An 11,258-nucleotide genomic window follows, 5' to 3' on the forward strand; every position below is an offset into this window, starting at 1 on the left:
ATCGGCAGGGCTTTGATAGCAAAGGTGAAAGAACAAAGGCGAATTGTCAATGCTTTTCTGCAAAGAAGAAAACGCTTCCTGAAATCTATGGGACAAGGTGGAAAAAACATTTGTAAATGTTCTTCACCTAGTTGGGGAATTAGACCCAATTCTCGATTTTCTAAGGTGAGTAGATACAATTAATCTATTTCTTCGAATTGAATACCTAATTTAAAACCTTCAAATTTGCAGAGATCATTAGTTGGGCCGGTTAAAACGGCTCGTAAAAAATCAGTTCACACAAATTCCTGGTTTTTCCCGAGGATAGCATATTTAGAAAAAGTCTTGAGGATAGGCAACGAAATTTTCAGCAAAGAATCTGAAAGCGACCCCGGACTCGATGAGAATCGAGATTGTGGATATCAATCTTCTACCAGCAAATGACGACGAATCAAGTGAAGAAATATCGTGTTGGTGAATTGTAATCTCAGGAAACCCTTCGATGACGATGTAAATTCCAAGACTTAGGGAAAACTCGTATCCGACTAACCGTAAACCAAAGCATTTTTAAATGACGATTTTGCCTTTTTTATAGACATATTATTGACGAGTTTTTTTATATTAATAAATACTTCTTTTTGGTATTTAATTTAGAATTTATTTCTTCTCTACTTTTTTCTACATTTTTTATTTTTATTGAAATCTTTTTTTTCGATTTCAGTTTCTTATCATTGCTCCTCTTGCGAATTCTTGAGTTTAAGTACTAAATTGTAATTAGGGAGACAGACAAAACGTATGAGCATCATCTGTTGCATGTAGGTTGAGTGAAAGAGGTCAAGCAACAACTTACACTCTGATGGAGTTAAAACTTCGTCTTTATCTGGCGGATGCTGTAATTTTTAATGAGAGAAATTAAGACAAACTTTATTCTTAAGTTATTCAAAATTATGAAGCCTAGAAAATAAAAATATAGTTAATTTAATTGCACTCAATTCTAGGACGATTTTTTTAATAAGATAGAATTACTAACCAAAACCGAATGTAAAAGAATCCCATCATAGAAAAATTTATACGTTTCCTCAATCGTTCGTCGAGCATGAGAAAGGAAAAATCGATGAGTTTTATAAAACAATCCTAGAAAAACTGAAATTCCTTTTTCTGTAAATCCGTTATCTCTGAAAATCGACCCAAATATTTAAGTTATCTTTAAACAAAAATAAAACATTTCCTTACAAAGACATACCTCACGAATTGAAAAACTTCCCACACAAGATGCAGAAAAATATGTCTGTTCTTTCCTCCAAACAGAAGATTCTCCGGCAATTTATTTCCTAAAGATACTACTATTTTACTTTTCTTATCTAAAAAGTAATGATACTAAATATCTCGAAAATATCTGACACATTGTGATCAAGAACCTAATAAATAAATCAAAATTACCAAATAAATAATATTATTTCAGGATAAAATTTATTTCTTAATGTTTCTAAATATTATTGATAAAAAAGAAAATATATATTTAAAATGATTTTTTAATATTCTAAAATAATTCTGTTCAAACATTTTGCTAATACGCTTTAATTTTTATACCTTTTCACATTTTCAACAGGATAATAAAAATTAAATTATGCACAAAAACTTATTTAGAAGAATTCTACAAAAATTATAAGCTTTTAAGTTATTTTGAAACATTTTAAACCAAATTATTTTCTAAGATTTCTGGGAAATTTTTAATTGTTCAAGTTTTATTTTAAATTTTTTAAGAATTATTATTTTTTGGAAAACTGAATTCTGAAGGTTTTTAAAAGAATAACAAAAATTCTTAAGAATCCTGAAGAAATTTCGAATTATTTTTCATTTTGAAAACATAATGTTAAGAGATCATCGAACTTCAAAAAATTAAGCAACAAATTTTAAAAGCTTTTTAAGAATTTTGAAACGCTTTAAGAGAGAACAAATTTTCATTAGGTTCCTAGGAAAATTTAAAATGATTTTTTAGTTTGAATCATTGATTTTAAGAGAATATTTAAAAACACTTGAAAACATTGAAAAGATTTCCAAAATTTTGAAAAAATTATCTGCAAGATTTTAAGGCAATGTCTTTAATTTTTCGGAATTATTTAAACGTTTTAAAAAAATTTTAATAATTTAAAAAATATTTAGGAGGTTTAGAAGTGCTAAAAAGATTTAGAAAGGAATTTTCTTGAAATTCATCGAAAAATTTGTTATGATTTTTTATTTAGAAATATGAATTGTAAAAGAACATTGAAAAGGATTTTAAACCCTAAAATTTCCAAAAAGAGTGTAGAATATTTTTAAACAAAATGTTTCAATGTGGTAAGATACTAATTTTTTTATCGAATAATTAAAGCGATTTTCAGAAAATTTAAAAACATTTCCAAAGATAAAAAAGGCGAAAAAATGTGGAAGATTTTAAGGCAATTAAAATTTTTTTTAATTTAAAGAAGAATTCGTGTCAGTTAAAAAGATGATCTTTTAAACAGTCTACAATTAGGTTGTAAATTCATGTAAAATAAAAAAATTCTTAAAAAATTTTCTAGTCTTTTTAGACACTGAAATATTCAAAAAGCTTTGGGAATTTTCTGAAGAATCTGAGGATAAATAGATTTTTTTGTTATTTTAGTAAGTGCTTACCGTCGAAAATCAATCTTTTTTACTTAAAAAAGTATATTAATACAAAGAAGATTCATACTTTTGAACAATTGCAGGTTATGCTGGAGTCTAAATTGGTAGTTTTAGTAAAAAATTATTCGATTTTGAGGACAAAATTTCACTAGAGATCTGTATAGATTTGAAAGAAGGTTTACAATTTAAGGTTACGTCAGTGTTTTTTGTAGAAAATCTTCATTTTCCAACACAAATTATCATTATTTGAACAAGACTGAATGAACTGTTAGTGTTTCTCGTCAGAAATTTGTACTTTTAATCAAACAAAATTATATTTTAAGATGACTTACAATTTTTAAAAAAGTTAAGGTTATAAGTTTTTCATCGAAAATCGGTTAATTTAAAAATATTATGAAATTTCAGAAAAAATTTAGAATTTTGAAGAATTTTTTATTATGTTAGTGTTTTTCGTCGAAAATTGGTATTTTCAAATCAAAATAGTTTTAATTTGAACAAGATTTAGAATCTATTAATAATTTTGGATTATATGTGTTTTTGCTGAAATTCAGTTATTTTAAATAAAAAAAATTAGATTTAAAAGAAGTTTTACAAACTTCCACCATTTTTTGTTATGTCAGTATTTTTCGTCTAAAATTTCTAAAAAAATATTTTTGTCAGTATTTTTCGTCTAAAATTTCTAAAAAAATATTTTATTTAAAGTTTTGTTTAATTTCTAAAATATCATTAAATTACTTATTTTATACTTTATATAATATTACTTAATTAAATTGATTATTGCATTTCACCGAAAATCAGCTATTTTAAATAAAAATATTTTGCCTAGGATCAATTTTCATCATTTATCAACAATCTAGCCCTCGATTTTCTTCTATTTTAGATAAAAGATGCTATGAAACCCAAAACTATGTAATAATATTAATTTAATATTTTATTTTAAAATTTGGGCGAGACGAGAAATATAATTGCGCGCGTTTTTGTTTTCTAGTCAATCTAAAAGCTTCAACTTAGTCAAAAAAAAGTACCAATCAAAGACAAAATTGCTTCTTTTTCTTGCTGGTTTTGCTGCAAAAATTTCATATCCTCCCGAGATAAAAATTCCCAGGTGCATAACTTCGGTGCCAAAACTTCATCGTATATCTGAATAGCAGGATTTTTGGGAAATATCCAAGGACCGCAAAGTTCGTCATAATCAGCCACATAATGAAAATCAGGTTCAGATGACGATGTCTTCGGTGGAAGGATCCGATCAGAAATGACAGTATCGGATAAAAAAACTCGATGAACTTCTTCAATCGGTTCCGAATCGTATTTTTTTCTTTCTCCACATCCACACAAAGTTTCCGACATTTTGTATTAACCTGAGTGTCGACGAGTGCTAAATTGAAATGAGAGAAACGAGAAAAATGACGATCGTTGTTACTCTAAAATTAATTTTAATAGTTGAATAAAAAAATAATTAAACCTGAGCTTATAATATTCACAAGTTTATTTTTTCCCTTGTATAATCGTTCATAATTTATCATGATTTATCAATAAAATTAATATACAATATACTTTAGAGTAATAAGTGTTATACACGATTTATCTAACAAAGAAAATATTTATAATAATTATAGCAGGAGGAATGGCCTCTACTATCTTACAAGAGTCGCGTGCCAAAAATCTTTAATGTTATTACCGTATATTGTATCATTATTGTTAGAATTATCATTATACTTATCATTATTACACAAATCATATCACCTATGATTCATTATATAATGTATTTATATATATTTATATATTTATAACGAACACCGCCCATTACTACTAGAATTACAAATCCGCCGAATAACAGACCTGGTCTTGCTCCTTTCTTTTTTTTTCTTCTTTTTCTCTCAAAATAGGTGATATATCGTCGAATGCATTACGACACATTCATTTTCTCCTCATTCACTCAAACAAATGTTCATGATGCACAGATCACCTTCCACTCATCGCAGTAGCTTTCCTTCGTGTAACTTCCATTTAAAGTCAATGTGGTCACATTTACGGTGTATTTACTTTTGTGGAATATGGTACATACCTGAAAAAACGAAAGTTATGCTATTATAAACCTCGTATTCCCCAACATTCAATTCAGTTTCACAATTTTTTTATTCTCAGGCTCATTCTTTTTCTACAAAAAAATGATTAAATTTGCTCTATTATTATATACTAAAAAATCTAACTCTTTCAAACTATCAGGGGAGGCATCAAGTTTCGCGAAGTTAATTAATTAATTATTAAGCAAGTAGAGAAATAAATCTTCCACAACACAAGCGAACTACTAGCACTGAAGTCCCAAACTGCTACTCAATAGTTTGAAGTTGGTGGCGCTGTTGTCGCTAAAAGGGGCCAAAATAAAATTCCTGATGTAAAAGAAACATTTTCGCAACTTATACAAGGTATAACATATGTTTATTTAGTCGAAGACAGCTGCACATTATTTACAAATCAGTTTTTATATCATAATTGTTAGATTAAACAAAAATTCACTTCATGGTTTAGCAAAAAATCGTAAGTCGAGATTAGATTTTAAACTTGAAGAAAAGAAAATACTTACCCGAAATTGGGATTAAAATTCTAAAGTAAGAAACGCAGGGTGACCATTTTAATCGAGGAAAAAATTCCCAGTCATTTTCCAATTGGAACAATTTTTTCGCGGAGATTGAAATTAAAAAATTCCAGCTCATAAAGCTGCATTTTTTCATTTGAAGAGCTGAAATCCTAATAGTGTTAAGTGCATTAGTGTTGGCCTAAATATAAAAAATAATTTTATGAAAAAAAAAAAACATTTCGAAAAAATTGGCACTTCACGTTATTGGGATTTCTGCCGTTCATTTAGTGTAATAAAAAATCCACTCCATATCCAAGCACTAAAAGTGGAATTATATTGAATTTTCAAATTTTAAAATTGAAGCTTTTAAAACTTTAAATTAAATTCCGTCAAACTGAAAATAATTTTTTTAAATCAATTTTAAGTTAGAACCATTTAAAATGAACGGTTACAATTTTTTTCAACTCAAGACTTTATAATTTGAATTTAATTTGTTTATTTTTAGACATTTCAAATTAATAATTGATCATTTAGTTTCAAATTATTTAGTTTTGAATATTTTATTTAAAATTGCTCATTTTTAATTAATGGTCAAATAATGATAAACATTAAAAAAGTGTTTTTTATTACAAAATTACGAAGTGAATGGGTTAAAAATGGAATATTTTAGAATCATACAATATTTGAATAGTATTTTAAAATGAACAAAAACAATGATAATACGAATCTATAATTTGAAATTATTTTAAGATTTAAAATATTTTATAAAGTTACAATTGAACGCTTACATTTTTTTAATTACGAAGGCTTTCGGGCTGAAACACTTACATTTCTAACGTTGAAATCTATAAATCGTTTAATTTTGAATAGATTCAAAATCGTATCGCAAAATCAATTATTTTTCCATTTTTAATACCCTTTTAACTTTTAATAGAGTGGGAGCTGACGAATAATCTAACAAGTACTTTTATTTTTTTTTAGATTATATTGTATCTGAGGTGTAATTTAACATCCCACAGTGAGCAGGCCAAGTGCCAGTTCAGGGCCAGTCAGCTCCCCTACTAACGTGTCGAAAAACTAAACATATTAACAATTTTTTTACAATTGAAAATTTTTGCAGAAATAGTATTTGGAATTACATTTTCGAAACTCCCCGTCAGCACTCCGCCGAACATGTCAGAAATGGTGTAAAAGAACTGTATTATATCTGAAATTTTTTGTATAAATAATGGGAAATAATTATTATGTTCTAACCGTTAACAAAAAAAAGATACCGTTAACGACAATAAGATTTCTGCGAATATTTTCAATAATTTAGGTTTTATTTTAAGAGATTAATTTTAAGTTTTTAAGATTTTAAAATATGTCAAAAAAGAACCTGGAAGATCTTAAGATATTTTTTTTTATTTTACAGGATGTAAACAATTTTTAGGAAAACACAATTATTTAAAAAGATATTTTAGAAGTTTTGAAAAAATAAGAAAATCATGTCTTGAGAAGATTTCAAAACTTTTTGACTGATTTCATAACATTTAAAAAAAGAGCGTAGATCTTAAAACGAAATTTTTTTAACTTTAAGGTATTTTTTAAAATCTAAAGAGAGTAGATATATTTGTATGGAAATTCAACTATTTTCTTAAAAATATATATTTTCGGGTTAAAAGCTGGGTTTTGTAAATCTCGTTACAAATAACTATTGCGTTTGACACCACTGTGGGATTTTGTTGCATCGCAAATGCAACAAAATCTAAAAAAAACTCCTCTAATAAAATTGTGCAGGTCTTCAAAACTGAATTTTAAAATGAAGATCTAAAATGGAAAGTTTTTAAAGTAGAAGATATTAGAATTACGCAATGTAAACTGACTGATTACATCATTGGAAATTTTAACAACTGAACTTGAGATTCAAAAAACTTATAATTGATTTAAATACTGCATTATATCATGTATTATTTCCAGTGATTGGAAAGATGTTTCTTCTAAAAAATTTGTAAAATTCCCAGTCTGAAAAAATCCCCGTTTTCACGGTCCATCAGCCATCCCGAAATGATTTTTCAATTTCGAAACGAAATCTTTTTCTGATAACGCGGAAGGTGAGAATCCGCAAATGAAGAATGCACATTAACAGCGAAAGAAATAAAATTTAATCGCATTTAGCAATCTACAAAGAAAGAGTTACAAAGTGATTAAATTTCCATTGTACTCTAAGTTTGGAGAAGTCAGTTGTGGTATACAAAATGAAAAAAAAATCAGAAGGGCAGACTGAACTTACATGTTCTGTAGTCTAGAGTCTAGAGTAAACTCGATTGTTGTCTCTATACGTAGAATAAAATATCCTCCCTGTATAAATACAATCGACGTCTTAATTATGACAGTCTCTAAATCAAGAAATTGCTATACCTCTTTCGCGGTACATTTTCGTTTTTCGTGCATTAGAAGTTTTCTCTGCAAAAAGTGCTTTCAACTTACATTACAGGGTGAGTCTTTAAACCGTGAATCCTTCGATTCCTAAATTTAATTAATAACCTATAGGTGTCATTTAAAAAGTAGAAGCGACCAATAAACTGGTAAAAAAATAACAAAGTCCAGCCCTATTGTACATCAACTTAAAAATTTGATCAGCTTTAAAAAATGTAATCTTAAACAAGAATCATTTCCAAAAGTATGGCATATCAGGGACTAAAAATATACTCTTACATTTGCAATTTGAATTTAGCGTCAAAATTGTAACGCCACAATTGAACCTAACCTTTCATGTTTCAAGTTTTGGAAATGACTCTTGGAACGAATTTCAATGATCAATGTCACTCACCTGCATCGGAAATTGCAAACGTAACTTTGAAAATATTACAAGGAATGCAATAGAATCTGCATGATAAAAAATGAGAAAAAAGTTATCACCTAATTACATAATGACGGTGCACTTTTCAATATATATGGATCAAGTAGCTAAAGATAACTAACTTTCTTTTCTGAGCTCATTCCATTAGATAATAATTCATGCTAGACATTCTTCGATGCCACAAAAGCACGACACTCAATGAATACGAAACGAAGATATATGTTCTTTTTTCCACCTCTCCTCTTGATTATTATATAATAACGAATTTCGATTTTTTGTTTAACTATATGTATAATTTTTCCTTGTAACGTTAGTATGTAGAGATGCCATAAGTGGCTTGCCATTTATAAAATCTATATTATTAAATATCATATTGCATAAAATCAATTACGCTGTACAACAATTAGCATCATCGAGATGAGCCTTCCTTGATCTATCAAACACCATACGGTACACAAATTACACGGCAGGGTCTTTCGTTTCGAAACGAGATATATACGCCTCTAAAAATTATATTTATTTCCCGTGGTCTTTGAAATCATATTTTCCCCGACCGCCAAGTTACTCCTCGGTTTTTTTTGTAATATAAAAAGTATTTAAAATCTTTGCGATCGACGACTTCTCAACTCCGAGAGGTATAAATGCGCAACCGTGATTCGTCCATGGATATTTTTTCCTCACCTTCTCTACGATTTTTCGCGGGAAAAATGCGTATCGATGGTACGATTTGATTCGTTCGCTTCGCCGATCTCAAGAAGCATAAATTTAACTACTTTAAAAATAGATACCAGTATAGTGTGTGGGACACGTACGGATTTGATTAATCACTTGCAGCAATTGCTGGTAGTTGCTTTCTGCCCTTCTGTTTCGACTAGTCGGCGCCCTTGTCCACTTGTACTTGCATTTCCTGTTTGCTCACTCTTTGGAAGTTTTTTAGCTGCAAATAATATGATTTAGATAAGCCAGTTGAAAAATAATTGCTCGAATTTAATAGATTCCGCAAAGTGTAAAGTAAAAGTTGATAAAACCCTGATTGTACCCTTACGAAGAAATATTACAGGAAATCCAGCATGGGCTTGTAGTCAATTAATCATTTTCCTATAATGAATTTCTTATAATTTTTTTGCAATTCTAGAAAAATAATGCTAAAAAATCAGCATAGAAATAAACACTGTTATAATAATGCAGAAAGTGTAATAAAAAATAGAGAAACTACAAACAAATGATTTCAGGGTAACAATTCCAGATTTTTCCAGGTATAATTTTTAATAGTACAAAGCCATTCAAGTATTTCAAATTTTTTTAAACAATCTAGTCGGAATATTTATACGATTTTTATCAATTATTATTATTATAAAAAACATTTCTGTGTTGAAATGTTGTCATAGGCTTATACTGCCCAACATGTCGAAGGCATTTTTGGTTAGAGTTGGATTAGGGGACCTACAGCTTAAGGTGGGTTCCGAACCACCAGAACCTTGGTAAAGGTACATTGAAAAATTTCTAGAGGTACCGGCTCAGGGATCGAACCCCGGACCTCTGAGGTAAAGTCCGAGTGTCTAACCAACTGACCCACCGAGGCTCCTTTTAGCCACCGAGGCTCCTTTTCCACCGATAAACAAGCTAATCGGAATATTTATACGATTTTGATAAATTATTATTATTATTATTAAAAAAAACATTTCTGTGTTGAAATGCTGTCACAGGCTTATACTGCCTAAAATGTCGAAGGCATTTTTGGTTAGAGTTGGATTTTTTATTTGATCATTTTTGCACGGGGCTGTCCCGGTATATATCATCAGTCACGGACGCATTTTTATAATGCAATCAAGTGATCTGATGAGAGCAGTCTGCCCAGACATATTGGACAAAGCCTGGTTTTTACCCCATCATTGATGGACTGGGTTGCAGTCCAAGTACACGATGGTAAAGGTACATTGAAAAATTTCTAGAGGTGCCGGCTCAGGGATCGAACCCCGGACCTCTGAGGTGAAGTCCGAGTGTCTAACCAACTGAGCCACCGAGGCTGCTAAATTATTATTATTATTATTATTATTATTATTATTATTATTATTATTATTATAAAGGCGAGTTTCTAGAGATTTAGTTATGTTGAATTTAGAAAGTTAAAAAAATATATATAACAATATATTCCTAAATATATTATCACTATCGAATAATGAAATAAATAAATAATACTTAAAACATAATTTCTGGAATTTGTTCCTAAAGACCATGCATATGAATAATAATTCAAACAAATTAACCATTTATTTTTATATACCGAAAATTCAGTGCATATTTAATAGGGGATATAAGGAGATTTTACACGAAAATAGGGAAAAATATTCTTTTATGTATAAAATGAATGTGGATACTATATTAATTTCAACTAAAAATATGAGAAATTCCTGACATTTCAAGTCAAAAGATTGCGTTTTCAACAAGATAGATGAATGTGAAGTATATATTATGTGATTAAATTTTTTACCAAGAAGATTATTTCTCTACCAAAAAACGAGAATTTTCAACTAAAAAAATTTTCAACAAAAAATGGAATACTTAAATTTTCAGATAAAAAAAACTTTCATCATAAAAAAATGAATTTTTTACAAAATAGTACAATTGTGAACCAAAGCGATACATTTTCAAATAAAATCATACATTTTTAACTAAAATGATGACTCATTAACTGCAATAGTTTAAATTTAAATTTTATATAATTTAAATTATTATTAAGAATTTTTATAATTAAAAAAATATAAATTATTATTTATTAAAATAAATGAAATTGTAAAATATAATAATAAGAATAATCAATTTACTAAAAAAGATCAATTTTTAACCAAGTAGTTAAATATTCAATTGAAAAATATCCTATTCTAACCAAAAATGAAATAGTTACACTTTAAGTTAGAAAAATTCATTTTCAAGAAAATAGTTAAATTTTCAAATTAATTCAGTTTCAACGAAAACGACGAATCTTTAACAGGAATAGTTGATTTGAACCAAAAAGATGATGTTTCAACTGAATTTAACCAAAAAATACGAATTTTCAAGAAGAGTTAAATGTTTAACTGAGAAAGATTTTTCAGTTAAGGGCATGTAACACAGCTAAATACCTATATTACCGACCACAGTTTTTCAGTTGACTGAATGTTTTTTTGAACCTAAGAACTTTTTTTGTAAATAAAATATCGAGCTGAAACT

The 11,258-nt window shown here is 28.3% G+C and overlaps 3 protein-coding genes across 9 annotated transcripts in view; 1 reads left to right on the plus strand and 2 right to left on the minus strand.

Moving 5' to 3' along the window:
* LOC117179596 (centromere-associated protein E-like) overlaps window positions 1–600 on the plus strand; it is a 37,984-nt gene extending 37,384 nt beyond the window's left edge. For all 3 annotated transcript variants that reach the window (XM_033371567.1, XM_033371568.1, XM_033371566.1), the window contains 2 exons: window positions 9–165; window positions 232–600. In XM_033371567.1, coding sequence (XP_033227458.1) covers window positions 9–165; window positions 232–423 — 349 coding nt within the window. In that variant the 3' untranslated portion in view covers window positions 424–600. The remainder of the gene's footprint in view (window positions 1–8; window positions 166–231) is intronic.
* A 45-nt stretch (window positions 601–645) lies between these two features.
* Window positions 646–4,025, minus strand: LOC117179599 (coiled-coil domain-containing protein 189-like). Its single transcript, XM_033371571.1, has 4 exons — window positions 3,651–4,025; window positions 1,223–1,310; window positions 1,010–1,154; window positions 646–869 (listed from the first exon to the last, which is right to left on the minus strand). Exons 1-4 carry the CDS (start codon window positions 3,973–3,975, stop codon window positions 708–710), a joined length of 720 nt encoding a protein of 239 aa, XP_033227462.1. The 5' UTR covers window positions 3,976–4,025; the 3' UTR covers window positions 646–707.
* Window positions 4,026–4,441: 416 nt separating this feature from the next.
* LOC117179600 (ras-related protein Rab-5C) overlaps window positions 4,442–11,258 on the minus strand; it is a 16,463-nt gene continuing 9,646 nt past the window's right edge. For 4 of the 5 annotated variants that reach the window (XM_033371573.1, XM_033371574.1, XM_033371576.1 and 1 more), the window contains exons 5-6: window positions 8,861–8,985; window positions 4,442–4,693 (exon numbers count right to left, since the gene is read on the minus strand). In XM_033371573.1, the coding sequence (XP_033227464.1) occupies window positions 8,873–8,985 (113 nt within the window). In that variant the 3' untranslated portion in view covers window positions 4,442–4,693; window positions 8,861–8,872. Of the gene's footprint in view, window positions 4,694–8,836; window positions 8,986–11,258 lie in introns of all 5 variants that reach the window. The other variant, XM_033371577.1, reaches the window with a different exon arrangement.

Source organism: Belonocnema kinseyi, chromosome 9 (genome assembly GCF_010883055.1).
Source record: "Belonocnema kinseyi isolate 2016_QV_RU_SX_M_011 chromosome 9, B_treatae_v1, whole genome shotgun sequence".
NCBI classification, from domain to species: Eukaryota; Metazoa; Arthropoda; class Insecta; order Hymenoptera; family Cynipidae; genus Belonocnema; species Belonocnema kinseyi.

Coding starts and splice junctions, on each gene's coding strand:
- LOC117179599 (XM_033371571.1), bottom strand. CDS start 3,975: ATGTCGGAAACTTTGTGTGGATGTGGAGAAAGAAAAAAATACGATTCG. Junction 1,311..3,650: donor AGCAATTTTGTCTTTGATTG/GTACTTTTTTTT, acceptor TAGTATCTTTAG/GAAATAAATTGCCGGAGAAT. Junction 870..1,009: donor TTCTTTTACATTCGGTTTTG/GTTAGTAATTCT, acceptor TAAAAATTACAG/CATCCGCCAGATAAAGACGA.